This window comes from Megascapheus bottae, chromosome 36, assembly GCF_031878675.1.
Source record: "Megascapheus bottae isolate mThoBot1 chromosome 36, mThoBot2.hap1, whole genome shotgun sequence".
In the NCBI taxonomy this organism is placed as follows: Eukaryota; Metazoa; Chordata; class Mammalia; order Rodentia; family Geomyidae; genus Megascapheus; species Megascapheus bottae.
In genome coordinates, this window is record NC_143544.1 from 4,677,828 (window position 1) to 4,703,969 (window position 26,142).

Sequence of the window (26,142 nt, forward strand, 5' to 3'; positions counted from 1 at the left end):
AACCAGCCAGATGACAAAATGGAGGCAGGTGGCCACAAAAAAGAGAAAGTAAGAGAAACAAAAGAATGAGGAAACAACAAGGCACAGGCCACAGCCTTACAGGACATAAAAAGGAGATCCACCAGTCAGAAAGCCATCTTCGGGACTCACCTTTTAAACCGAAGCCAAGCTCTCTAAGGAGGAAGAAGACCAAGAAAACTGAGGTGAGCTGATGCCATGCCCTCTCTCTGCCATATTTCTTTCCTAATAAACTTTTGTATCCCTTTTACTAAAGTTCAGATCTTTCCTGAATTCTCCTCACAGACATGGGCACCTGAGGTCACCTTAGCTGCCTTAAATCTCTGGTAACATACTCAGTGACTTGGCCAGGAATTTACTGGTTAAGTGTATCATTTTCAGGCGTGGATTCACCAAAAGGCGACCCTTACAGGATGATGAAGAGTACTGAGGGAAAAACAACTGTCATTGGTGCCGGGGTGGTGGTGCATCCCTGTTAATCCCTGCAGTGAGGAGGCTGAAACAAGAATGGGAAGCCAGGGGCCAGGAAGGTGGCTTAATGGTAGAGTGCTTGCCTAGCATGCATGAAACCCTGGGTTCTGTTCCTCAGTACCACATGCACAGAAAAAGCTGGTAGCGGTAGAGGGGTAACCTTGAGCAAAAGCACTTCAGGGACAGTGCCCAGGCCCTGGGTGAAGCCAGTCTGGGACTACACAGTGAGACCACCAAATAATAATAATAATAATAATAATAATAATAATAAAATCTATATTGTGTAATTGTATAAAACATGATCTACACAGATGAGTAACCGAGCGTTCTGCATGTCATCCGGCCAAGCCCCACGTCCCACTGTGCTCCAGGTGAACTGGAGATCAGAGTCTCAGGTCCTCTGTGTGCCCAGGCTGGCTTGGAACCTTGATCCTCAGGTCTCAGCCCGCTGAGTAGCTAGGATTGGCTGTTCCTTGGGCTTTCTGAAGGCTAGAGCTCTACCACTTGGGAGCCACACCACCACTTGAGGCTCTTCCTGAGTATGGGGTTCCAAGAAGTGGAACCCAGGGCTCCCTGGCCTGCTAGGCGGGGGCCGCACCACCAGGCCACGCTCCGGCCATGATGACTTTTACGTATTTATTTTTCATTCCTTTTTATTGTGATGCACAGAAGGGTTTCATGATAGTCAGCAGACAGCAGGTGAGACCCTTTCACCTGCCTGGGCCCCCACTTCCCTCCCTCATGTTGTTTTAGAGATGAGCTGGCCTGGTTTCTCCTCCCTTGCCCAGGGTCTCACTGTGAAGACTCCCCACTTGCACCGCCCGCCCCCCCCACACACACACCTCAAGTTCCAGCCAGGTGACAAGGAGCTCCTCCTCCCCCTCCCTCTTACCCCACAGCCGGCTGTGGAGATCTCGCGAGACCCCGCGCGAGCCCCGGATACCACCACACCGGAAGCAGGCCGCGGAACCGCCTCCACCCAGTCACGTGGGGTCGGCCCACGTGACCGCAGCCGGGCCGCCCCAACATGGCGGCCCCCACGAATGGCAGGCTCGGCTTCCTGCTCGTGCTGCTCGTCCCGGTCGGGGCGGCGTGGGGCAGCGTGGGCTCGGGGTGAGTGGCGCCCCCTCCCCCCCGGGGGGAGGGTCCAGGTCGGGATCCCCCCCCCCCCCCGCCCCGCCTCGAGCTCACGTGAGCGCGCCGCGTCCCCGCAGGGCCTCCCGCGACGACGACCTGCTGGCTCCCTATCCGCGCGCGCGCGCTCGGCCGCCCCGGGACTGCGCACGGGTGCGCGCCGGCCGCCGCGAGCACGAGAGCTGGGCGCCGCCGCCCGCCGCCGCCGCCGCCGCCCCGGCCGCCCCCGCCGCCGTGCGCGCCTTCGTGGCGCACTTCGGGGGCCGCGCGGTGTCCGGACACCTGACGCGCGTCCCCGCGCCCCTGCTCCGCGTCTCCGTGCTGGAGCCCGGCGGGCCGGGAGGCTGCGCGCGGCGGCGGCGCGCCACGGTGGAGGACACGGCGCGGGCGGCCGGCTGCCGCGTGGCCCAGAACGGGGGCTTCTTCCGCCTGGCCTCGGGCGAGTGCCTGGGCGACGTGGTGAGCGACGGGCGGCGCGTGAGCAGCGCCGGGGGGCTGCAGAACGCGCACTTCGGGATCCGCCGCGACGGGACCCTGGTCACCGGGTGAGGACCCGGGAGCGCCCGGCCGGGGCCCGGGGATGGGGCGGCGGCGGTGGAGAGCAGCCGAGCCGAACCTCGGTTCCCTCCTCTGCACGGGGCGGGGGGGGGGGGTCGGACCCCCCTCCGGGACGCTGCGTCCGTGCCAGGCAGGGCGCTGTGCCCCGGGGAAACGTCAGGAGCCGAGGATGAATTCGCCCGGGGCGCCCCCCGCCCCCCAAGGAGCGAGTGTCAGGGTGAGCAGGTGGAACAAGCACAGGGCGGGTCGGGGTGCGGTCTCCGACCTCTCTGAGAAGGTGTCCTGTGAGGTGACACCTGGAGAGTTACCGGCAAGGGGAGGAGAGCTGGAGGAACAGCTGCGCCAAAGGCTCGAAGGATGGAGACTGGCCGGGCACCTGAGGGCTCACACCTGGAACCCTAGCTGCCCAAGAGGCGGAGAGCTGAGAACCAAGAGGTGAAGCCAGCCCAGGCACAAAGATCTCCTAAAAACGAAGACATGGAACTGTGCTTTCCAAGTGGCAGAGTTCCAACCTTGTGTGGAAAAGCTAAGGGACACCATGACCTGATGGGGAGCCCCAGTGCAGACACACGCACACAGTTTAAGAAGACGTAGGGGAGACGGTGGGAGGATCCACAGTAGAAACAGTTGTAAGGGTTGGGGGCCTGGCTTCATTGGTAGAGTGCCAGCCAATGAGCTGAAGAGTTTGAACCTAGGACCTAAAAAGAAATGAACAGGTCATCAGAAAGTGACAGGGCCTTGGTGCCTGGAGTTCACCCTAGCGGTAGAGTGCTACCTAGCATGCATGAAGACCCGGGTTCAGATTCCTCTGTACCACATGCATAGAGGAGAAAAAAAAAAAAAGCCCAAAGTGGTGCACTGTGGCTCAAGTGGTGGAACTCTAGCCTTGAGAAAACCCAAGGACAGTGCTTAAGCCCTGAGTTTAAGCCTTAGAACTGGCAAAAAAAAAAAAAAAAGTGATAGAGCTGACTGCTTACCACCTGCCTCTACACCTGAGGTGAGGAGAGAAATGGGATTGGAGAAGTGGACAGGGATGGTTGAGGGGCTGTGATAGGATTTTTCTGCCAGAGACCGAGGATCACACGTGGATTTGAAATCTGGTAATTAAATGAAGTGTAGAGGGTTTGCAGAGAGAGTGTGGGAATGGGTACTGCAGAGCCCCCTGCTTCGCTTCAGCCTTTTGGACCTCAGGACACTACAGCTGCACGCTGGCCAGGCATGTTCCTGAGGCAGGGGGAGGAACAGGAAGCCTGATAAGGAGGCAAGAAGTAGGAGCTCTCCTTCCCCCTTACAGCTGCTCCTGCACTGCGTGTGACTGAGCCTCCTGCCCTCCCTGGGTGCAGGTACCTGTCTGAGGAGGAGGCGCTGGACGCTGACAATCCATTCAAGCAGCTGCTCAGTGGGGTTGTGTGGCTGATTCGAAATGGAAGTGTCTACATCAACGAGAGCCAGGCTACCGAGTGTGACGAGACACAGGAGACAGGTGCGGAGAGAGGCTGTCGCTGCCATATAACAGCTGGGTGCTGTGGCACACACACCTGTCATCTTAGCTGCTTGGGAAGCAGAGATCAGAATGATTCTCAGTTTCAGGCCAGCCTAGGCAAAAAGTTCGCCATGACTTCATCTCGACACTAAAAAGCTGACTGTGGTTGGTCCTGTCTGCCTTCCCAGCTATTCAGGAAACATAAGAAGATAAACTGGAGAAGCTAGCTCAGAAATAATTAAAGATTAAAAAGGGGGGTGGGGAGCTAGAGCATGTCCCTAGCAAGCAACAGGCCCTGAGTTCAAACCCAGTATTATCAAGTAAAAAAAAAAAAGAGAGAACCAGTGTGGGCTATCCTTAAGTCTTCCCATAAGCCTCTGGGATCAACCAGTTTATGCTTTTAGTGCTCTTCTAAGTAGCTGAGGAGCTCTAGGCAGTCTTGTATGGAATGCATAAGAAAGGAAGTGATTATAAAATTAGCTGGAGAAACACAGTCATAAACGCAAAGAAAGAAAGCTTTAAAGTGAGGCATGGCAGCACATATTCACAATTCCAGGCCCCCTGGAGGTAGAAGCCAGAAGATTGTAAGTTCTAACCAGCCCAGGCAAACTTGGCAAGACCTGTTTCAAAAACAAAATGGCTGTGAGACATCACCCAAGGGAAATTCCTCTCTTGTTGTGAGGTCCTGGGCTCCAGAACCAAAACCAAACACAGAAATCACAGTGGAAGCCATTAGCTATTCTACATGGGAACCCAGTGAGGATGGTGGGTGCCCAGGAGGCTGGCCTGGAGGTCGACAGGGGTCTTTGGCTAGCGCCCAGGAAACCTCCAGAAGAGCTGAGCAATCAGCTGGCCACTTCTACCTCCAGGTTCCTTCAGCAAATTTGTGGACGTGATGTCGGCCAGGACGGCCATCGGCCACGACCGCCAGGGACAGCTGGTGCTCTTCCACGTGGACGGACAGACAGAGCAACGTGGCCTTAGCCTGTGGGAAGTGGCAGAGTTCCTGCTGCAGCAAGATGTGGTCAACGCCATCAACCTGGATGGCGGCGGCTCCGCCACCTTCGTGCTCAATGGGACGTTAGCCAGCTACCCGTCTGATCACTGGTAAGCCTGCCTCAGCCCTGGGGATTCCACAGTGAGCACAGGCGCCTGGCATGGTGGTATATCCTGTATTCTCTCACTTTGTTGGTACTAGGGTTTGAACTCAGAACCTCACACTCACTCTCATTCATCCTGCTTGCCAGGCTGGTACTCTGCAACTGGCTCCACACCTCCAGCCCAGCTTTTTTGCTGGTCAATTGGAGATAGCTTTCCTGGGCTCTTTTTTTTTCTTACCTGCTTATTTTCAAACTGCATTTCTCCAGATCTCAGTCTTCTGAGTAGCTAGGATTAGAGGCACGCGCCACTGAGGCTTGCATAGCAATCTGTGGACCACCCATGCTGTACAAAGAGACCCTGCCTCAAATAAAATAAAATAAACGACCACCAGGATCAATCCCATTCCCTCACAGACAGGGCTAGTCTATCAGGAAAGACCTTTGTGAGGAGGCACAGGGGCTAGCTGGGGAGGGGGCAGAAGATACCGGGGGAGGGAAGGGAGGGATGGACCAGCATTGCTGCCTTCTTACGCCCCGCCTCCCAGCAGCCAGGACAGCAGGTGGCGCTGTCCCCGACAAGTGTCCACCGTGGTATGCGTCCACGAGCCCAGCTGCCAGCCACCTGACTGCAGCGGCCACGGGACCTGTGTGGACGGCCACTGCCAGTGCACTGGGAAGTTCTGGCGTGGCACGGCCTGCAGCGAGCTGGACTGTGGCCCCTCCAACTGCAGTCAGCATGGGCTGTGTACTGACAGTGAGTGGGGGCAGGTGGGCTCCCACAGTCTCCTGTCCCTTCCCTCCCCTCCTCCCTCTCCCCCTCTCCCCCACCTGCCCAGTTCTGTCCAAACACTTACCCAGCCTCCTGCTCTTGTCTTGGCAGCCGGCTGCCGTTGTGACCCGGGCTGGACAGGGCCCAGCTGCAATGAAGGTAAGGACCACAAACCCCAACCCTAGCCTTGCACCGTCTGCCTCCCTAACCCTTTGAGGTGGCTCCTGGGGGCACCTGGCCCTGCCAACCTTGGGCGGGTGAGAGTCTGCTGCTCACTCTCGGCCTCTCTGAGCCTCCTCTGCCTGTGCTGTCCCTGTCCTGAGGAGCTGGGCCACCCACTGGGGCCTGCATGAAGTCTCGGATGACTCCTGTGGACATGCTGTTTCTAGCCAGGTCACCAGTGCCCACAGCCCCAACCTTCACCCCTGACCTCCCATCTCCTCTCCACAGAGTGTCCCCTGGGTTGGTACGGGCCCGGCTGCCAGAGGCCTTGCCAGTGTGAGCACCAGTGCCCCTGCGACCCCCAGACAGGCAACTGCAGCAGTTCCCAAGGTAGTCCCCCCCACCCCGGACCCGGGGATGGGCAGTCTCCCCTCCCCCACCCCGGTCTGCAGCGTCTCTCTCCTTACAGTGAAGCAGTGTCTCCGGCCCTCTGAGGCCACCCCACGGGCAGCAGAGCTCTCCTTCTTCAGCAGGTAAGTGCTCATGGGAGCCCAGCTCCCCACCCGTGGGGTGTGGCACAGGACAGGCAAGGTCAAGGCTGTGCCCAGCCCCCAGCCCCTCTGTCTTCCACCCCAGGACCACATGGTTAGCCCTCACCCTGGGCCTGGTTTTCCTGCTGCTGGTCAGCGTGTCGGCCAACGTGTCCCTGCTCCTGGGCTCCAGAGCCAAGAGGACTCGGCACGTGGATGGGGACTACGCATATCACCCACTGCAGGAGGTGGGCGGGGAGCCCCTGGCAGCTGAGAAGGAGCAGCCTGGCGATAGCCATGACTCCTTCAAGGACTGACAGCCCAGCCTGCCTGGCCATTCGCTCAGTGGCCTCAGCCCCTCACCTGACTTCAGCGATACAGAGCCCCAAACCCTGCCTGCTTCGTGCCTGTCTGGGCCTGCTGTCCAGAGCCTGGCCCCAGGAGGGCCCATGCCATTGCCAAAGAATCCCCAGAGGCTATAACCTGGTTTCTGGTCACAAGCTCCTAGAAGAAGGTACGGGAAGGGCTGGGGTCATGTTTACAGGTGGATTGTGTGTTCTCTGCCTTCTGCCCAGGGTTGCACTGAAGAAGCCACCAGGGGGCGTCGGTGAGTCCTGGCCCGTCGGATGCCAGGCTTTGGCTGGTGACCTGCTCACCTGCACTCTCAGGCCAGCTGTGCCCATGCCACCTCCGAGTCCTCCCCACGTCACTGCCCTCTGCTGTGCTGACAGGGAGTGGACACTGGCATGGTGGTTTTCTGCTGTCTTTGCCTGCCCAGCACCTGCTGCTCCCTTCTATTGATATTTGTGCCAACAAGATCTTACCAGGCTGGTTTCAAGCCCCCAATCCCCCTGCCTTGGCCTCCCAAGGGCTGGAATTACAGACACGCGTCACCAAGCCTGATTCACTGGGCCTCCCAAAGCCCTCTCTGAGCACATGGAATGTGTTTGAGAGGTGGCCCCAGGAAGCAGCAGTTCGGGGGGGCAGCCTGTGCCAGGTGTGTACTGAGCAGGGCATTTATGCAGGCCACCACACTCGGTACTGTCCCTCGTGTGCCGTGTGAAACAGGGTGAGCTGGGCACAGGACAGCCAGTGCCTGCACACTGGTAGTTGTGGCTGCTTTTGGCATCTTCTCCACTGGGGCTCAGCAAACAGAGGTGAATAAAGATGCCTACTTGAAGCTGGGCAGGGTAGTGGTGCCTGAAATCCCAGCACTGGTAGGGAAGGTACCCCAGGCTGCTACCTCCACCTGGTCCAGGACGTACTGACCCGAGTCCAGAGGGCCTTCAGGGACTGGTTCAGAGGTAGGCATCTGCCTCAGGCCAGCCAGCCAAGGCCAATCTTGGGCCTGGTGCTGGAACTGTCAGGCTGCCAGACATAAGCCACACGGAGGAGAGTAAAGGAGCTCTTCCTCCGTGTGGAAAATACTTAACCCGAATGGAGAGAGGGGCCAGCCGATGCACATGAGAGCCACACGGGGGGAGAGGTGGCAAGATCCAAGCTCCTGGCTCCCGCTATACCTGAAGCCAATAAATCTTTATTTTTGTTTGAAGCCATTTGTGTTCAGTTTGGGCATCTTGGGACAACCCAAAGAGAATGGAACTCAGTCGCTGAGCAAATTTGTTGAGAAGTTGAAGGCCTTGTTTTACAAAGGAATGAGACGGGAGCAGGGCCGGCACATAACACAAGGGAAGCAAATGACAGCAACCTTCCTGCCACATGCCCCTCCACCCCAGGCGTCACAAGGCAGGGTCTGTCCAGAACACACAAGCAGCTTCAGAAAGGGAGCAAGATGCAGCATCCAGCCGGGGTCCGGGGTCCAGGGTCCTGACCTCACCCTTCTCAGAGGGCTGCCAAGTCCTGAGGATGGGCACGGTCCGTGACCACATATACAGCATTCACTAAGTGTCCCCCGTGAGTGGAGGTCTTTGCACGGCTTGCCCCATTTTACAGATAAGGAAACGGAGGGGCAGTGAAGCAGCAGGTATCTATCACCTGAATCAAGCCCCCTGGACATTCTCCCTTCATACACACACACCTTGTCTAGAAGCTCTGGGAAGTGGGGTTTGTAGCTTATAATAAAACCGTTCCCAGGGAGGGGAAGAGGCCCATAAAGGGTTAAAGGAAAAGCCCCAGTCACCCACTGCTACCCAGGGCTGGCAGGAGACTTGGGTGCCCCCAGCCTCTTCAAGTCCAGTGGTGAGCATTCAGGTCTCCCAGCCAGACACTGGAAAATGGGTTTCCAGGTGGTGGGGTATTCCCCTGAGAAAACTGCAGTCAGTGTTGTATAGTCCCCAGCGGCCGACTGGTTCAGGCATGGGGCAGACAGCAGGCCAAGAGGAGATGCTGGCAGATGGACTGGAGCTTTAAGGACAGAGGTCAGAGGTTTTGTTCTGCAGCTGTGGGGGTTTGGAGGGGCAGGGGGTTCTCTCCGAGGGGTCCTCAAGGATGAGGGGTCACCTTGGAGGTAAGCAAGGCCAGCTTGAGAAAGAAGTCAACCCAGAAGGTGGAACACAGGGTAAGAGCCAAGCCCTGGTACCACCCCTGGAAGGACACACAAGGCCACTTAGCCAAGAATTGTGTGTCCAGAGCCTCAGCAGCCTGTCCTGGGGTTCTGGCTGTCATTGGGTCCACACCTTGCAGCAGTGGCAGCGGCTAGACCAGGGGCCCCAGCCCGCATGCTCCCACGCCGATTCTCTGTGGACGTGAAGGTCCAGCCCGGGCCACCACCGCCTATCTGGAGAGCAGGGACCTGCTGTGGGAGCAGCCGGAGGAGGAGGTGGTGGTGCTGAGCTGGGAGAAGCGGCTGCTGCAGGATTCCAGGCTGGACATGGAGCCCCTGGGGAGCAGCGCATCGCCAACTTACCTCCTCCCACCGGAGCCCCATCAACACTGCAAACGAGGCCCCAGGGCCACTCCACAGGCTGCTGACCACCCCAGGGAGAAGCCAGTGACGCCAAGCACTACAGTGATGCAGCACCCCTTTCCCTTGCCCCGTCCCCCAGGACAGAGAGAGCCCAGCCTGCCAGTCCTCTTGGGCATTCCCCAACCTTGGGCGCTAGCATGGCCCCAAAGGCCTAACCCCAGCCTTTCCCTCAACCTCTGCACTCAACCCTGGCTACCAGACAGAGCATGAGGACTCTTGCCTATAATCCCAGCAGGATTCAGCAGGCTGAGGTAGAAAGATGAGGAGTTCATGGCCAGACGGTGCTATAGAGCCAGGAGTTTGGCCTAGTGGTAGCATGCTTGCCTAGCATGCATGAAGACCCGGGTCCGATTCCTCGGTACCACATGCATAGAAAAAAGCCGGAAGTGGTGCTGAGGCTCTGCCTCTTCCAGTCCCTCCACATCACTTTTGAGTCCCTGGCACACTGGGTGAGGACAGGCAGTGACAGGCCGGCCCTTCCTCCACTCTACCTCATGACAGCCTCTTGATGGGGGACGGGGGCTCCAGGGGTCCTATTTAGCTTGTGGGGGTACCTGAGGCTCAGAAAGGGTAAGTGCCTTGCTCAAGGTCACACCACAGAGTCGGGAAGTGCTGGAGATCTTAGCCACCTGTTTCTCTGAATGCAACTTTGTAGGCACTGTCCTAGAACATTCTTTTCCATGGCGGGGAGGTGGAGATCCTGAGTCAAAAACCTAAGAATCTGCACCTAGTCAATTCACCATGGCAAGAGTTAGCAAGGCCCCAGGGGGCTAGTGGGGGATCCGACACCCCTACCTGAAGTCTTTGGAGGCCAGCACCTCCCAGTAGTAGAGAAATTTGCACTTGGGCCCGGGGCTGTGCAGCACAGCGAGCACGTCATCCACACCAGGCAGGCTGCAGGCCACGCCCCCTGAAGTGCTGTGCATCTGCCACTGGAGCAGGTACACACCGGGCCATCGAGTCACGTGTGAGCCCTGGAATACAGGGATGGGGTTGATCCTGGCAATCGGGGCTCCTCCTCTTCTGTCCCCCTCCCCTGTGCCACCCAGACCCTCCTGTGTGTCCCGCAGGACCCCTGGGGCTGGGTTTGTCACCTGCTGTCCCCAAGCACTAGCCTGTGTGTGTATGGGGGCGGGGGGTGAAGGAGGCAGCGCACACACCTGAATACTCTCCCCTTCCCGGCAGAGCAGGGGCGCCTCCACACGGCTGTAGTCCGTGCCTAGGACCCAGGCTTTGTCAATCAGCTGCCCGGCAGCCCTGGCCCCTGGTGCCTGCTTGGCATGGTACAGACTGAACACTACGTCCCCTCGCAGGATGTCGAAGTCCCAGGTGATGACCGACTCGCCCTCCAGAATCTCCACAGCCACCTGCTTGGAGACAGGCGGGTGGAGAGTCCTCCGGGGCAGAGGCTATGAGGAAAGGGCCACAGGTGCCCACAGGGGGGTCCCCTTCTCCCTCAGAATCACCCTGGGGTGATCAGTGAGTGCCTGAAATGTGAGGGTGCCTGGGCAAGGCCACTCTGCCACCATCTTCCTATCCAGAGCTCCCACTGGGTCAACCTCGGGCCAACTGCCCAGAGGTATGGCTGGGCTTGGACTCCTTTCTCAATGCCTCCTACCCCGCAGGCCCACATCCCAGCCCATGTCCCTCCCCCCAGGCTGGTGGTCACCTCATGGGGGGCCCCACGAAGCACACTAGCCGAGTGGTAGGTCTCACTCCACCGCCTCAGCTGATCTGCCTGTTCCTGCTCCTCCTCCGTCAGGTAGAGAGACTTGGGGACCAGGCCTCCCTCAGGGACATTACACTGTGGGGGGGGGGGCGGGTCAGAGACAGAAAGGACATCCAGTGAGGGGTGTTCCAAGGAGCTGGCAGGGGCCTTGTAAGTCCTGAGACAGGAATGATCCAGGGCAAGCTTCTGCCCTGGGTCCGTGGGCCTACCATTCTGTAGCTGCCTCCAAGCTTATACACCAGTGTGCATCAGGGTAATGGGGAGGAGCAGAGTCTGGACCTGCTCAGCCTGGCCTTGAACTCCTAATCCTCCTGCCTCAGCCTCCCAGGTGCTGGGATTACAGGTGTGTGTCAGCACATCCAGCTCACTCCCTATGTCTAGGGGGGCGGGGGTGGAGGTAGGGAGTGGGGGGATGGAGGCTCCAAGAGGGATGTGGTGGCTCACGCCTGTAATCCTAGCTACTCAGGAGGATTGCAGTTCAAAGCCAGCCTTGCACGAAAGTCCGTGAGACTCTTATCTCCAACTAACCACCAGAAAACTGGAAGTGGTGCTGTGGCTCAGCGTGGTAGAGCGCTAGCCCTGAGCTGAAGAGCTGCCACCTCTCTTGGGACAACTTCCACAAGCCCCTGTGCCCTTCGGAGCCAGCCTGGCCATCCCACAAGAAGCAGTGGAGGGTCCCTGCCCGCAGCACCTTCCTTGGCCCCAGGAGTCTTGGCTCCTGGGGTCTCTGCCTGACTGATGTGGGGGTACAAACTCACCACACTGTCTCCTCCCAGGAAGTCTGGGATCACATCCTTGTCCAGGTAATCCACCAAGCCACCAGGGCCGAGATAATTGCTGCCACTGTAGATGAGGAACTTTCTCCGGGTGTTCTCATTGATGAAGGGGCTAATCTAGAATGGGGGTAGGTGAGGCGAGACATTATTGGGTGGAGATTCATATGGCACAATTTCCCCAGCTACTCAGAAAGCAGACAGAGAGCCCAGAGCATAGCCTAGTGATAACGTGCTCTCGCCTAGCATGCAGGAAGCCCTGAGTTCGATTCCTCAGTATCACATACTCAGAAAAAGCTGGAAGTGGTGCTGTGGCTCAAGTGAGTACCTTGAGCAAAAAGTGTCCAAGGACAGTGCCCAGGCCCTGAGTTAAGCCCCAGGACAAGGAGGAGGAGGAGGAGGAGGAAGAGGAGGAGGAGGAGGAGGAGGAGGAGGAGGAGGAGGAGGAGGAGGAGGAGGAAATCCCAGAAATGATGGGAGGATTGCAGTTCTAAGCCAAGCCATGCAATGAGGAGCAACAGCCTATCTCAAAAACAAACCAGGCATGGCAGTGCCTATAATCCAAACTATGTGGGAAGCAGAGACCCAGGCCCAAGGCTGGGTCTTTAGTTTTCCTTATCTGGAAAACTGAAAATAAAAGGGCTGGGGTGATGTACAATTGGCAGAGAGCTGGCCTAGCAAGCCTGAGGACCCAAGTTTAAGTCCCCAAAAGTATAACATACCATTAGTTATTTTAAGCTGGGCACGGTGGCTCATGCCTGCCATCCTAGCTACTCAGAGGGCTGAGATCTGAGGATTGTGCCTCAAAACCAGCTGGGCGAGAAAGTTTTATCTCTAATTTGTCCCCCCAAAGCCAGTAGTGGAGCCATGGCTCAAATGGTAGAGTGCTAGCCTTGAGTGTAAAAGCTCAGGGATAGTACCCAAGCCCTGAGTTCAGGGCCAAACCCCAGGATTGACACAATAAAAAAAAAAATTGTAGGGGCCAGGAGTTTGGCCTAGTGGTTAAAGTGCTTGCCTAGCATGCATGAAGACCCGGGTTCAATTCCTCGGTACCATATGCATAGATAAAAGCCAGAAGTGGTGCTGAGGCTCAAGTGGTAAAGGTCTAGCCTTGAGAAAGTCCAAGGACAGTGCTCAGGCCCTGAGCTCACGCCCAGGACTGGCAAAAAAAAAAAAATTGTTTTGGGGTGGGAGCTGCACAAAGCCCTGGGTTCAATTCCTCAGTACCCCATACATAGAAAAAGCTGGAGGTGGCGCTGTGGCTCAAGTAGCAGAGAGTCAGTCTTGAGCAAAAAGTGTCCAAAGACAGTGCCCAGGCCCTGAGTTCAAGCCCTACAACGGTCATAAAACAAAAACAAAGTTTTAATACACAACTCAGTAGCCTTTGGCATGTTCACAGGGCAACCACCGTCTCGATCCACTCCGTAGACAATATGGCCCCAAAAGGAGACCTCACACCCACTCGTGGTCACTACCTGTTACCCCTCTGCCCTGTCCCATACCCCACTCGTTGTCACCACATCCCAATACCTGCCTCTGGTCTACCAGATGGCCATGCCCCTTGTTACCACGACCCAATGCCTGCCTACCGTCTAACAATGCCCCGCCCCTTGTGGACCACCCCCCCCCCCCCCGCAGACTCGCCCCTAATTGGCCCCCAGGTTTTGCCTGTCTGTGGGTGGCCTGTGGTCGTGTAATTCTGCGGGGCTCCTGCTCTCACCAGCGTCCAGAGCACAGGGAAGACGCGCGGGGCACGCACGATGAGCAGCCGGCCCAGGGTCTCCGGGTAGTTGTCTTCCACCACCTCGATCATGCGGAGCAGGGCCTTCACCCCCGGGCGCCACAGGTGCCGCATATTGAGGCCCTCCAAGTCCAGCAGGCAGGTCCAGGAGCTGCGGCAGACCAGGGGCCTCATGTGTCATCTGGCCCTCCCTCTTCCAGGGACCCCCAACATCCTTCCCCCGGGAAACCTAGTGATGGAGCAGGGGGCTCGGGGAGGCAGCCACGGAGCATTTCACAGACCCTGCCATGCCGGGAAGACACTCTCAGCCTCTCTGGGCCTCCCTCCGGTTAGCACCACAGTCATTAAGAAGGAGGCCATTGGGGTGGACTCTGCCTCTGGTCAGGGTCCTGGCTGACAGACCCCTGTTCCCATCTCATGCTGCCCTTCTCAGTCTCCAGACCCCAGAGGAGCTCAGCCCTCACAGGGCTCAGGGTCTCAGGGGGTCTGCAGCTCGCACTCAAATCCTGCCTGTTCTGTACTCACTCCCACACCAGCTGCCAGAAAGCCAGAGAGGGTGCTAGGTGGACCCCAACGCCTTTGGGGGTCCTTTGACACAGCTCCCTATGGAGCCAAGGCTGGCCTCAACATTGTAGCCCAAGCCGGCTTTGAACTCGAGGTCCTCCTGCCTCCACCCTCCAAGCTCCAGGGTGGAGCCAGCAAGAAGGCTCAACATCCCTGGAAGGCCATCTCGACCCTTTCCTCCACGATCAAGAGCAGGACAAACAGGGTCCCTGCCTTAGCAGACCACCGTAAGAGCTAGGGAAGGGCCCTGGGCCGGGCACCTGGTGAGCTTACCTGGCAGGGTTCACATGCGTCTTGGGCACCTGTGGTAGCATGCGAGGCAGGGAGGGGGAGAAGGGGGGAACTAGCAGTACTGGCTGTGCACCATCGGGCAGCCCGCCTTACTTGCCTGATGGGTCGGCCGAGCTGCTTAGTGATGCCCTCGCACCTCTTCTGTCCTTCCTCATTCACCGAAAGCACCTGAGAGGCAAACCCGGGGCTGTCACTGCCCTGTCCACAGCTCAGGCCGGGCCTGGTGCCCCGAAGGCCGGAGGGTACACTTACATGCCGCAGCAGCGCCTCCTCCCCCACGGCCTTCATCAGGCCCTTGGTGTCCATGTGGCCCAGGCGCAGGATGTAGAGGGGGCGGCCGTCTGTAAGAGATGGGGGACAGGGGACTGAGGTCAGGGGCAGGATTAGCCCCTTCCCTCCCTCCCCAGCAGAGGCCTGGGTGCTGTGTCAAGGCCCCGGGGTACTTGCACTGGGCCATGGTGAGGGCCCGGGGAGCTCCCTTCCGGAAAAAATAAACACACAAGTAGCGCCTCCACCAGGGAGGATGCTGGTAAGGGAAGCCATATGAAAAATAAAGTGAAAAGGGCCAGCCCCAGAGGCAGAATGCTTTATCTAGCAAGCCTCAGTGGAAAAGGAGAAAGCGGAAAAAGGAAATGCGAGCGATGAAGCCACAAGCTAAGGACACATTGTGGGCTCTGCTGGGCCACAGAGGCTGGAGGAGGCAGGAAGTCCCCCCCTCCAAAAAAGGCCTGCAGAGCCCACAGATACCTTGATCAGGCCTCCAGAGCTGGGGACACTCAGTCTTGCGGCGTTAAGCTGCCTCACTGTGGCACAGCACTGATGTGGCCCAGGCTAGCCAGAGTCCCACAATGCAAAACAAAGTTAACGGTAAGGTAAGCCAGCCTCCAGGCAGAAATGTCTCTGCTCGGCACCAAGTCCTATGCCCGTTCTACCTTCTTCGAAGCAGGCTGATGCACCACAGGCATCTCCAGATGCCCGGGAGAGCCGAAAGGAAAGCGAGCACGTGGGCACAGAAGGTATCGCCCAGGACACACTGGGCAGTGACCATGTGTCTCACGCTCTACACACCTATGTCCTGGTAGTGCCAGCCGCCGGCATAGAACTCCTGCAGGGGGTCCGGGGGCCGCCAGGTCTGCAGCAGAAGATCTACCTGATGCTGCTTCCTCCAGCTCAGAGACTGGCACAGCATCTCCCGGGCCTTATCCAGGCGGAAGTCCCGTGCCCGCAGGAATCGGAGGATGTGCTCATCTTTGGGGATCTGAGAGGCAGAGAAGGGAAATGCCCGCCCCACACACCCACACCCACCCAATGGTAACATCTATCTGGCAGGATAAAACTGCAGGAAGCAGCCTCCTAGCCCACCTGCAAAACGTGGGCCTGAGAAGAAAGGGGAAGAGGGCCCACCCAGCAGGGACATTGCCTAGAGCAGTGTCGTCAGCAAGTGTTAAACAGATATGTAGCAGAGTATACAAGGATGAATAAAAACATAGCTGGGCATGGCAGCACACACCTGCAATCCCAGCTACTCAGAAGGCAGAACTAGAAGGATCTAGGTTCAAGGGTAGCCCAGGAAAAAGTGGCAAGACACAAAAAAAGCAGGGGAACACAACTCAAGGGGTTGTGTTTGCCTAGCCAGGCATAAGGTCCTAGGTTCAATTTTCACTGCTGCTAAAATAAAGTGGATTTGAATTTTGTATATTACTAACTGCATAAACTCAGGCGTCTCCCCTGGCAGTGTCTCAGGCTGATTCCCCATCACTGGAGCTTGGCTCTCACCTTGCCTTTGTGTGTCTCCTGTAACCAGTGCCGAAGCTGAACCAGACAGCTCTCCTGCATGGGTGTGAGATAGCCCAGGCACCTCTCGATGTAGTCTGCATCCAGCTTGTCCTCTTGGGGAGGAGAGGGGGTTCAAGAGGAGATGCTTTCTCTCGACTACCTGATCTGCACACCCTGGAGTATGGCTCCATCCATGTGGAGCCACGGCCCCTCCCCAGACAGCACCCACATGAGTCCCAGATTCATTCATCTTCTCACATCCGTTTCTAAAGTGCTTCAGAAACCCGCATGCCAGGCACAGATGGGCTCCCATTCATTCGCTGCACACTGAAGCCAGGCCTAGTCTCCACCCCCAGGCCGGAATCCAGCTGGTCACTACTGTCCTCACTTCAGAGCAGACCTTGGAAGGTTCAATGTCACAAATGAGAAAATGCACACAGGAGCCGGCTCAGTCAGGTGTGGTGAGACACACCTGAAAGACAGCTCTCAGGAGGTGGAAGCAGGAGTTTGAGACCAAAAAGAAATAGAAGGGGATCCCCTTTGCTCTCCAACTTCCCTCTTGAGGGTAGGAGGTACAAGGATGTCAAACAGCCATTTGGCACCCAGAGCCTCAATCCCACAGCACAGCCCTGGCTCACAAGTGGGCCCAGAAGTGGGCCTGATGTGTGGCTGTGTCCCCCAGTCTTGGCCATCCAGGAAGCAGGTGTCTACACATCTTCTGATATCCCTGTGGGGGCTGGGGTGACACGAACCATGGCCTGAACAAAAGCTACAGATCTGGGGCAAGGACACTGAACACATATCCAGCCCCTGGGGGTCCCCCCCATAGTAGAAGCCCAGTCCAGGACTGAGGATCCCGCCACCATGCCAGGAGACCTCTAGGTAAATGGAAGCAGAGGCTGGATGCGGATGGCCTGAAGCCCCATGGTCAGAGATAGAGAGGAGGAACGAGGCGGGTGGGTGAGTGAGGCTGGCACTTCCGAATTCCCCCCACCCTACACCCACAGCTGTGAAATTCCTGCTATGCCTCCCTGCACAAAGGCCCAGTGATTCCAAGCCTGGTGGAGGGGCCTGGCTGTGCCTTCCACCAACCACCCCACTGCCAACATGCTGTGGGCAGTACAGAACAGAGACCTGGGCATGAAGCCAGGGAGAGCCAAACAGGAAGGGACCACTGAGGGCACAACTACTATTTTTTTTTAAAGTGCAATATGGAAGTAGCCAGCCAGTGCATACAGTAGGAGTGGAATACTTGCTACATGGATGAATTTTGTTGTCCCTAGATTCAGCTCAAGAGATATTAATTACCATGTAGCTACTCAAGTATCAGGCAGGCCTCTACCAGTCATTGGCCCAAAAGGAAAAATGAATCAGCCAGAGGACTTTTAGTTTTGTAGTTTTCCCTTTGACATTATGTGGCGAGCCTTTTCCATGTTAATGTAAGGCTGTGAAAAGAAGCTCACTGCCTTAATATGTGACAGAGAAGAGGAAGGACAAGCCAGGAGTTGGTGGCTCACCCCTTCCAGGAAGCTGAGAGCTAAGGATCACAGTTTGAACCAATCCTGGCAGAAAAGGCTGACTCTTACCTCTAACCAGCAAAAATCTGGAAGAGGAGGTATGTCTCAAGTGGTAGAGCACCTGCCTTGAGTAAAAAAGCCAAGTCAGAGGATAAGCCTCTGAGCTGAAGCCCAAGAACTGGCACACACTGGCACACACACACACACACACACACACACACACACACACACACACACACACACATTTGTATGCTACGTATATATCATACAATTTTTTTAATCCTTAAGTTCAAAGATACATTACTTACATTCTAGAAATCTAAAATGTCTATCCATAGGAACCAGCTAGTACACTTATTTAGAATAAAATAAATAAATGTTTATTACCAAATAAGCTAAATAGTAGCCATATCTACTATGAAGTATTAAAAGAAGATGCAGGCAGGGTAGAGCAGCTCACATCTATAATCCCAGCTACTCAGTAGATGAAGGTAGGAGAAGTATATTCAAAGGGCAACCCAGGCCTCTAAAAAGTTTGAGACTCTGAAAAGCAAATTAAAGGCAAAAGGGCTGGGCAAGTGAATCACGCCTATAATCCTAGCTACTCAAGAAGCTGAGATCTAAGGATAGCAGTTCAAAGCCAGCCCAGGCACTAAAGTCCTCTGTGAGACTCCAATCTCCAATTAATCACCAGAAAACAGGAAGTGTCACTGTGGCTCAAGGAGCTGAAGAGCTCAGGGACAGCTGTCCAGGCCCAGAGTTCAAGTCCCATAACAAACAACAACAAAAAAAAGGGTAAATAGACAAAGAGGGTGTGCCTCAAGTTGTACAGACTTGCCTAGCAAGCACAAAGCTCCAGGAGTTCAATCCCCAGCACCACCCAGAAAACAACAACAAAGAAAGAACAATGCGCTGACACAGGAAACTATTTTGTATGATGTTTGTGAGTATAAGCAAACTACCAAGCTGAACTCCCAAATGCTCAACTCAAGTTCCTGTGTATGTATACACACACACACACGTACACACACACAGTACACACACGCACACACACATGTAGGCAAGCACAGACATATGGAATGCTATAAATGTATACATAGGTGGCTTCCAGAAATAGCAACATTGAACTGTCCTGGCCTGGAGAGGGCAGGGGAGAGATTTTACACCCTTCCATTACATCTGAGTACCACCCTGGGCATACATTGTTGATTGTAGAATTTAAAAAAAAGGAATAAAGTCAAGCGGAAAGACCATGCTCAGACACGTGAAATGAGCAGGCTCTGGCTGGGGGCCCGGAGGCAGCATGGGCATAGTGGTGAGCAGACGGCCAGGCTGTGTATGAGGCCTGTAACTGTTCCCCCTTCTTCCCGGGGAGCCAGGCGGCCCTCAGGAGTCTCAGGACGTGAATGAGGGCTTGGATCTGGCTGTCTGGCTGCAGGCAGACACCTACCATCAACCAGGGTGGGGTCTGCCCTGCTGCCGCTCTCACTGGCCTCCAGGCAGCCTAGACCCCACGGTGCAGGCTGGCTGTGAGCATCTTCCTCTTGGACAGGGGCAGGTGTCCAGTGGGGGATGTGGGAGATGCCCTGGGAGATGAGCTCACTCAGGTAATACTCCATCACCTCTTTCCCCTGGAGGAGAGAGAGACAGAGACAGAGACAGAGATGCATGATCATGTCCACAAGGACAGCATAGCAGGGTCACCACCCGGTTCTGGCCCATGACACGTGGCCACAGGCAGCTGATACATGGCCAATGAAGAAGACGGCATGCTGGAGAGTCAGGCGCACACTAGACACAGCATAGAAGAATGGGGACACTGACAGAGACTCATACCAGATCCAATTCCCCACCCAGTATCTCACGTGTAGCTCACGTCTATAATCCTAGCTACTTGGAAGGCAGGCAGGGATCAGGACCAGTCCAGGCACAAACATTCCCAGGACTCCATCTCAATGAATGGCTAAGTGTAATGGCTCACCCCTGTCACCTCAGCCACAAAGGGCAAACACACACAGGAGGAAGGAGATCCAGGAAAGCCTGGGCATCAAATGAGACCCTATCTTGAAAATAACCAATTCGAAAAGGGGTTAGAGGTGTGACTCAACTGGTAGAGTGCCTGTTTCTTAAGCACAGGGTCCCGAGTTCAAACCTCAGTATAACACTAGTACCACCAAAAGAAAAACAACTCACAAAAGCACAATCTCCCCTATTCATTATGTGAATACTCCTCTACCCAACGGTGGCTAGATCTGAGGCCTTCAAATCAAGCAATGACAACTTGATTTAGTGACTTATTTATATGCTTATTTTGAACTGGGGTCTGGAGTTTAAGGCCAACCTCAGGTACACCAAGCAAGCACTCTACCATTGAGCCACCCACATTGCTGCAGTGATGATGATGATGATGATGATGATGATGATGATGATGATGATGATGTGTGTGTGCCAATCTTGGGGTTTGAACCCAAGGCCTGGTCTCTACCTCTGAGCTGCTGCTGCTGCTGTTACTACTACTTTGGCCTGGACTCTGCCCCTGAGTTTCTTTTGCTCAAGGCTAGCACTCTACCACTTAAGCCATAGCCCACATCTGGTTTTACTGGTGGTGAATTAGAGATAAGAGTCTCATGGATTTTCCTACTCAAGCTGGCTTTATACCCTGCCCAGCAGATCTCAGCCTCATGAGAAGCTAGTATTACAGGCGTGAGCCACTGGTACCTGGCTTACAATGATGATTTTAACTGGGAAAAAAGCCCCTCAGAATATACCTCCTCTGCCCAGGGAGCTCGCTGTATGGTCCCCAACATCTTGGGGTCCTGGGACAATGGGTAGGTACTCCCATTACAGGCCAGGGCATCCCACTCACTGTTTTGCAGGATGCAATGCTGATCCAGGCACCCATTCTGCAGGTAGGACTGAGGCCTGGCACAGGCAGGGGGCTCTGGACTGCAGACAGCAGTGGGGCATGGGTACCAGAAGTCCCCGCTCACCCTCTTCACGTTGGCTGTGTACTGCTTCATGGCAATCCTCTCCAGCATATGCTCAAAGCCAAAGAAAGACCGGACGTCCAGCGAGGCCGACTGCTCGAAGCAAGTCCAGTTTTCATTCTCTGGGTGGACCTGAATCCCAGGAGGGGCCAAGTGCAGCGCTTCAGTGCTGGGGGTGGCATGCTCCCCAGGCCCTCCCCAGGTGACCTGGGCCCAGATGGCAAGCCCAAGCCTGGAACACCAAAGGAAGGACGCCGAGTCTGACTCTAGGCCCGCTGAGGACATGGCTCTGCTTGTTGCTCCCTGCCTGTTGGTTGCAGCCCATGCCCCTGCTCTGCCTCTAACCCCAGCTTCCAGGAGGCCAGGGTCTGAGGCAGGGCTCACCGAGTAGCGGCAGGTCTCGGTGACCAGCACGCGGTTGGCAAACGTGTCATTGCGGGCCTCGATGAGCAGCGTCCTCTCCCGCAGGTCCAGTGCGTTTCTCTGCAGGAACACAGCCTGCTCCACGCCCGCCAGCTGCCCACAGGCCAGGGCTCATGAGAGGCAGGGACATCAGGGCCATGCCCACCCCTCCATCCTCACCCCACCCCTCTATCCTCACCTCCCACTTCCCCCCTTCCATTCTGACCCCCAACTCCCCGCTTCCAGTCTGGCGCCCTATCTCCTGCACCTTCCGCAGCAACCGGGGTGCCTCCACCCGAAGCCGGCAGCTCCGTTCCACCACACGCACTGCCCCATCGGCGCTGCAGGACTCGCTCAGGACCTCGCTGCCCAGGAAGGCGGGGATCTGTGGACAGGTGGGGAAGCGCTTCTCATAGGCCTGGGGGGAGACAGAGTAGAGCAGGGGTCTGCACGTGGAGTGGGGGGGTGGGTCTGCATGCAGAGTAGAGGCTGCGTGCCCGCCTGGCAGGGGGCTGGGTCAACACACAGACCCTTGTCAGAGCTTGGATGGTGCCCTGGTCAGCCAAGGCTTAGGTTTCCACCTGGAGGCAGGAGGGCTGGCCAGTGTATAAGAAGGAGATTCCCAGAAAGCGCCTTTGAGAAAATCAAATCCATGACAAAGACGAAACTGCCCTACCAAGCAGGGCTGAAAGGGCCATAAATTCCTGACCCAGGATGGGGCTGTAGAAAAACCCTCTGTCAGTCAGAAATGAGGGACGTCAGCTCTCCCCGCTGCTGCCCAGGAGAGGTGCGCACACATCAGAGAAAGGGAAGATCTGCCTGGTACCTACAAGAAGGCCTGAGCCCCCACGCTGACAGACCCCGGTTTAGACACTGGAGGGCTCCAGGTACTGGACATCCAGCAAGGCTGTCCCTGCTGTCCTGGTCCCTGGGGTCTGCCAGACCCTCCTGCAAAATATGATGCCACTCAGTGGACTGAGGAGGGACAGAGCAGGATGGCCTGCTCCCAGGACAAGAGTTAGAGGCTAAGGGAGGACAGTTTTCATGGGGATGTTCTGGGGGTGGCACACGTAAAATGGTGACAGATGGCTGTGTTTTGGGGTTCTTTTCCTCCCAGTTTGGGTTTGTTTCCCAGGGCTGAGGATAGAAGTCAGGCCTCAAGCATGCCAGGCCAGCACTCTGCCATGTGCCAGCCCCCAAAAGACAAATCTAGACTCTGCAATTTTACCACAACAAAAAAAGTAGAGCCAGCATCTCCTGACCGGGCAGTCACAGAGGCACAGGGAACAGTGTGCTTGTTTGTTTACAGATTTAGAGATGCTAGTCTCCAGGACTTGAACTCACCCCTCTAATCCCCGAGGCAGCTACACCTGGGACACAGGGCCAGCATCTATGCGGGAGGGGGGAGAGAATGAAGGGGAGAAGGGAAGGAGAGAAGGAAGAAGGAGGGAGAGAAGGAAGGAGTCTTGAGCTTTTCCCTGGACCAGCATCTGGCATTAGACCATCCATCTTCCTACTTCTGCCTCCCAAGTAGCTGGGATTACAGCTGTGCATGACCACACTGGGCCCACCACAATGCATTTCAGACAATGCTGGCGGTCAGTGACATGGAAACCCCAGCACCTGGCACAGGGCGGAAATTTAATACACATTTGTGGAATGCATAGGTGCATGGGTTAATGCACACAAAAAAGCCTGCCCAAGGGCCTTTGGCTTCCTTGGAAAACCTCTGAAATCAGAAAGTCCCTTTGCAGAGCAGTGATCACCTTGGTGCTTGCTCCCAGCCCAAACTTGAGTGGCTTTGCTTCATGTGCTAGCAACAGATCTGTGACATCCCCAGGGAACCAATTTCAGCTCCTTTAAATAAGATCCCTGCTGTGTTGTTAAAACAATGCCCACAGCAACTATTCTCCCTGTGCCTGCATCCTGGCTTGGGCTTGAGAAGTTCATCTCAACTTCTTAAAAACCCATTTGCTGCCAGTGTCCGTGGCTCACACCTGTGATTTTAGCTAACTCAGGAGGCTGAGATCTGAGGATCTCAGTTTGAAGCCAACCCGAGCAGGAAACTTCGTGGTGATTAATCTCCAATTAATCACCAAAAAAGCCCTCGGTAGAGTGGTAGCCTTGAGCAAAAAAAAAAGTTCAGGGGCAGTGCACAGGCCCCGGGACTGTCACAAAAATAAATAAATAAGTGCATTAATAAATAAATAAATGCCAATGAAGGGGCCAGGAGCATGGCTTAATGATTGAGTGCTTGCCTTGCATGCGCAAAGCCCTGGGTTCGATTCCTCAGTACCACACACACAGAAAAAAAGCTGGGCATGGTACTATGGCTCAAGTGATAGAGTGATAGCCTTGAGAAAGCTCAAGGACAGTGCCTAGGTTCTGAGTTCAAGCCCAGGGCTGTGGTTATAGTTCAGTGGCACCCTGCCAGCTTACCAAAGGTGAGGCTCTAAATTCAAACCCCAGTACCCCAAATCCCAAGACAAAAAAAACCTTTGGCTTCCTATGTCAATTGTACCTCAATAAACATGAAGTCTTTCTTTCTTTCTTTCTTCCTTTTTTTCTTTCTTCTTCAGTTGCAGGGCTTGAACTCAGGGCTTGGGTGCTATCCCTGAGCCTTTTTGTGCTCAAGGCTAGCACGCTACCACTTGAGCCACTGAGCCACTTCCAATAAAGTGGTTTCTAAAGGCACAGTTTGGTGGCTCAAGTCTGATTTGTTATATAGAAACAAAAGGCCAGCTCTGCCCATCACTTGGACAGAGGCTGTGGAAACAGCTGAGGGGCTCCAAGCTCAGATTCACGCCACACCAAGCATGAAGACGGAAGAGGCAGGATCAGGGCAGAAAACCCCTTTGTACTCTCAGGCAGGAGGAATGCACAGTTATGAAGCTGTGTGGGGGACAATGACATTTTGTACCACAGTGGTAAAATGGCTTTGTTCCCTATGCATTGTAGCTTGAGATCAAGGCAGAGAGACAGCCCAGAAATTAAGAGGACAGGGCTACGACAGGCCTCTGAACATGACTGAAAATAAATACCTGGAAACTTCTGGCATGTGTTCCTGGAGATTGAACACACGGCCTTATGCTTGCCACAATTGAGCCAGGCCCCTAAACCAGAGACTTTTGTGCCAGTCCTGGGGCTTGAACTTAGGGACTGGACACTGTCCTTGAGCTCAAGGCCAGAGCTCTACCATTTGAATCACCGCACTTCAGGGTTTTTTTCTGTGTATGTGGTACCAAGGAATCGAACCCAAGGTATCATGCATGCTAGGCAAGCACTCTACCACTAGGCCACAATCCTCCCCAACCTGAGACTTTTTTGTTTCTGTCTTTAAACGAAACCCCACTAGGTACATCAGTGCCTAGAGGCTACAGGTGAGGAATGAATGGAGCCCTTCCCCCCTTTACTGAACAGAACACTCTCTGAGACTTATTGCAGAAAAGGCCAGACATAAGCCGGGCCCTGGTAGTTCACGCCTATAATTCAGGAAGCTGAGATCTGAGCATCATGATTCAAAACCAGCCTGGGAAGGAAAGTCGAGGAGTGTGTGTCGGGGAGGGGGTTCCATGGAAGGAAGGAGAACCCCAGCACTGCCCTGATCAACACTGAGGCTCTGGAGTCCCCTTTGTGTGAATCTGGGCTTCTCTGACCGGATCTCTCCTCGGAGGTCACTCGGCGGCCTGCTTAAAGCCTCAGTTTATTCAGGTCAAGTGGGACCGCTGCATGGTTCCCGGGCAACACGTGCTTGAGGACTCAGCCCTGAACAGGTGCCGCCAACCGTGGCCAGCCCCAGCAGCAGGATGGCCTCCGTTACTGTGCGAGAAAGGACACTCTGGCTCAGTCATCACCTTGTTTCCTGGCAGGGGAGTCTGGAGTAAGGGAGAGGTAATCTTCACTCAAGGAAGACCAGCACCAAACTCTCAGGGATTCAGAAGCTGGGTGACAGGTGGGAGAGGGTGTCCTGAATGAGGGGTCAATGGTCACAGCCCAAAGCTAGGGGCAGAGTAGCTGAACAGTTCCACCACTGGGGATCTGTAGGGTCTCCTCCTTCCCACCCTGGTGGACCCCCTGAGCACCTCCAGCCATCACATAAGAGGTCTTGAGAATGGGGGTCACTCACCACCATGACCAGCTCAAAGGGGTACTTGTAGACTTGGACGGGAGACTGGTATTTCTGCACCATCTTCTTGGAAAATGGGGGAGCACCAACAGAGCCTGGTGTTGAGGGGTGACTGGTGAGGTTACTAGGACAGATTTTCTCCAAGATACCCCAACACACACACACACACACACACACACACACACACACACACACACACACACAGCATCCCCAAGTTTCCCCCACCCTGCCTGCCATACATGCACCAATGCACACCCCTCCCACACAAGACTTCCCTTGCACACACACACACACACACAACCAACTCCATGTGTTCTCAGCAACCCAGGGCGAGCACTTACCCAGGCCCCACGCGCCCTGACACCCGGGGAGGACGCGCTCCCGGCCCCCACGCGCCCTGACACCCGGGGGGAGGACGCGCTCCCGGCCCCCACGCGCCCTGACACCCGGGGAGGACGCGCTCCCGGCCCCCACGCGCCCTGACACCCGGGGCGGACGCGCGCCCGGCCCCCACGCACACACACTGGCTCCCCATGCGCACCCACACAGGCGTGCACGTCCAGCTCACCCTCGCCCCGAGCCTTTGGGGAAAGTGCCCAAACGGTTGGCCTGGCCCAGAGCCAATCACCTCAGACGGAGCCCGGGCCGGGGCTGAAGAGCCTACGGCGTTCTGAGGCTGCGCTCGCCTCAGTCCTGCCGGCACCGATGAAAACTCCAGCAGCCGGTCCCGGGGGAGGAGCCTGGCCCCGCCCCCGGAGGGACTCCACCCCCCGCCTGCTCAGCCACGCCCACACTCACCTGTCCTTCAGGCTGGCTCCTCCCCCAAACGACTCCACCCCGAGCCCCTCCCCTTCATTTGCATGTCTGTTGTTTGACCACGCCCCGTCCTTCGTGTTCGTCCACGCCTCCCTCTGGCCTCGCCCACCGGGACCACGCCCCCCAAGGCACCAGCTCAAATCCCACTGCCAAGTAACAGCAAAAATGCAAAAAAAAAAACAAAAAAGGAGAGATTCAAGAAGCCGACAGAGCAAAGGTACAGTTTAAGATATGGCATTCATTTGATTGATTTCTGGGTTTCCCACAGT

The 26,142-nt window shown here is 56.0% G+C and overlaps 2 protein-coding genes across 4 annotated transcripts; one reads left to right on the top strand and one right to left on the bottom strand.

Moving 5' to 3' along the window:
* The first annotated feature begins 1,514 nt into the window (after positions 1-1,514).
* Positions 1,515-7,777, top strand: Nagpa (N-acetylglucosamine-1-phosphodiester alpha-N-acetylglucosaminidase). 3 transcript variants are annotated; one of them, XM_090324664.1, is made up of 10 exons: positions 1,515-1,602; positions 1,704-2,168; positions 3,525-3,664; positions 4,534-4,771; positions 5,310-5,518; positions 5,645-5,692; positions 5,984-6,085; positions 6,165-6,228; positions 6,332-6,473; positions 6,801-7,777. In XM_090324664.1, the coding sequence occupies exons 1-10, from the start codon at positions 1,517-1,519 to the stop codon at positions 6,834-6,836; spliced, it is 1,530 nt and encodes a 509-aa protein (XP_090180790.1). In that variant the 5' UTR covers positions 1,515-1,516; the 3' UTR covers positions 6,837-7,777. The 3 variants fall into 3 exon arrangements, with proteins under 3 accessions (XP_090180790.1, XP_090180788.1, XP_090180789.1); XM_090324662.1 differs by having other exon boundaries at positions 6,332-7,777; XM_090324663.1 differs by having other exon boundaries at positions 5,313-5,518; positions 6,332-7,777.
* A 1,070-nt stretch (positions 7,778-8,847) lies between these two features.
* Positions 8,848-25,137, bottom strand: Sec14l5 (SEC14 like lipid binding 5). Its single transcript, XM_090324992.1, has 15 exons — positions 25,058-25,137; positions 21,200-21,349; positions 20,914-21,045; positions 20,533-20,661; positions 18,993-19,173; positions 16,026-16,138; positions 15,318-15,507; positions 14,502-14,590; positions 14,347-14,417; positions 13,374-13,545; positions 11,639-11,773; positions 10,821-10,955; positions 10,312-10,518; positions 9,947-10,125; positions 8,848-9,064 (listed from the first exon to the last, which is right to left on the bottom strand). Exons 1-15 carry the CDS (start codon positions 25,118-25,120, stop codon positions 8,959-8,961), a joined length of 2,052 nt encoding a protein of 683 aa, XP_090181118.1. The 5' UTR covers positions 25,121-25,137; the 3' UTR covers positions 8,848-8,958.
* Between the last annotated feature and the right edge of the window lie 1,005 nt (positions 25,138-26,142).

What these genes read in the sequence shown, in the direction of transcription:
- Nagpa (XM_090324662.1), top strand. Translation starts at nt 1,517, where the DNA reads ATGGCGGCCCCCACGAATGGCAGGCTCGGCTTCCTGCTCGTGCTGCTC. An exon ending in AGCTACCCGTCTGATCACTG is followed by an intron (nt 4,772 to 5,309) that starts GTAAGCCTGCCT and finishes CCCGCCTCCCAG; the next exon opens with CAGCCAGGACAGCAGGTGGC. An exon ending in GAGCTCTCCTTCTTCAGCAG is followed by an intron (nt 6,229 to 6,331) that starts GTAAGTGCTCAT and finishes CTTCCACCCCAG; the next exon opens with GACCACATGGTTAGCCCTCA.
- Sec14l5 (XM_090324992.1), bottom strand. Translation starts at nt 25,120, where the DNA reads ATGGTGCAGAAATACCAGTCTCCCGTCCAAGTCTACAAGTACCCCTTT. An exon ending in CCGAGACCTGCCGCTACTCG is followed by an intron (nt 20,662 to 20,913) that starts GTGAGCCCTGCC and finishes CCTGGGATTCAG; the next exon opens with GTCCACCCAGAGAATGAAAA. An exon ending in CTGGCACTACCAGGACATAG is followed by an intron (nt 14,591 to 15,317) that starts GTGTGTAGAGCG and finishes CATCTCTTACAG; the next exon opens with ACGGCCGCCCCCTCTACATC.